Below are 1,401 nucleotides of genomic sequence, written 5' to 3' on the forward strand. Positions count from 1 at the left end.
CTGCTCTTGGGCATGCACTTTGATGCCATGGTTGTTCAGCACTTGCTGCACGTGTCGTTTATTTTGATGGCATAGCCTCTCATGCCACAATTGCAGCGAAGCATTCGCGGTACTCATATGTACGTATGCAGGCTTCTCCGGAATGCAGACTCGCATATGCAGCTCATAAACCCCATTCAGGTTACGCACACCAGACAGCTTCACGCAGCCATTTTTGCGAAAGGTACATCCAGCCGCGTTTGCAGTGAAGTTGAAACCTTTTTCCGTGGCTTTTCCAATAGAGAACAAGTTCAATCCTAGCTTGGGCACATACCAGACATCTTCCATCCTGTTCAGTATCCATTTTCCTTTAATGAACACCTTAAAGTTTACAGTTCCGTGGCCATAGGCAGGTATGGCATCGCCGTTTCCGACTTTCACATTCACAGGCTTTGGAAATGTCACAAAGTCCGACAAGTATTCCTTGTTACGTGTCATATGCTGTGAGGCACCAGAGTCGGGTAGCCACATTCTACAGGTGTTTCTGTTGTCCTCAGCGTGGTAACAGAAGAAACTCTCGCCACCAAACGACTGCTGTGACTGCCCCGCATTCCTCACTGTCTTCATCGTACAATTTTTGGCGAGGTGTCCAATACGATGACATTTGAAACACTTTCTTCTGTCCTTTTTGACACTTTCTTTGGTATTTGTTTTCACCGTCAACGCAACTGATGAGTCGGTCGTCTTTTCAGGGAGTCGCATCTCGATTAGCCGTAGGCGCTCTATCAACAAATTAACAGAGCGTTCGCCAACAGGCACGCTTTCCCAAACGGTTTTAAACTCAAAGTAGTCTTGAGGCAGCGTTGACATAATTCTGCTCATTAACAGCAGATCAGGTAATTGAGTGCCAGTCAGTCTTTCCAGTTCATCATTCAAATCTGAGAAAAGCTTCTGTAGTCTGGCGACATACCTTGCCATGTCTTCCGTTTCAGCTTTTGCACACTTGAAGAACTCTTCCATCAATCTATCCACACGTTGACCACTGCTTTGTTCATACACAGCGGTCAGCTTCTGCCAAATTTCCGCTGAAGATTTAGATGTGGCCGTCAGCTCAACATTGGCATCATTCATTGAACTGACAAGAATAAGCTGGGCAAGAGTATCTTCCTTTTCAAAAGCCTTCAGTGCCTCTTCATGCTTTTTCAAATTCTCAGCATTACTGCCAGCAGGTGGCGCCATCGGGGCTACCTTCTTACCAGTAGCGACTTCAAGAACAGCATGATGACGCAACACAAGCTGAATTTGCCTTTTCCAGCGACTCCAGTTACTTGCACTTTCAAGTTTGTCAACTTGTAACTTGAAATCCATCATACAGTTATCTCAACGATTTACCATTCAGATCTTCACCGCAGATGCTACGTG

The 1,401-nt window shown here is 45.8% G+C and overlaps 1 protein-coding gene across 1 annotated transcript; it reads right to left on the reverse strand.

Moving 5' to 3' along the window:
• Positions 1–189: 189 nt before the first annotated feature.
• On the reverse strand, positions 190–1,218 carry Tsp_14957 (zinc knuckle protein; the record flags this gene model as incomplete). The annotated part of the gene is made up of 1 exon (XM_003366446.1): positions 190–1,218. A coding segment is annotated over exon 1 (1,029 nt), but the record flags the coding sequence as incomplete, so codon positions are not given.
• Positions 1,219–1,401: the final 183 nt, after the last annotated feature.

This window comes from Trichinella spiralis (assembly GCF_000181795.1).
Source record: "Trichinella spiralis strain ISS 195 chromosome Unknown Scfld5994, whole genome shotgun sequence".
Lineage (NCBI taxonomy): Eukaryota > Metazoa > Nematoda > Enoplea > Trichinellida > Trichinellidae > Trichinella > Trichinella spiralis.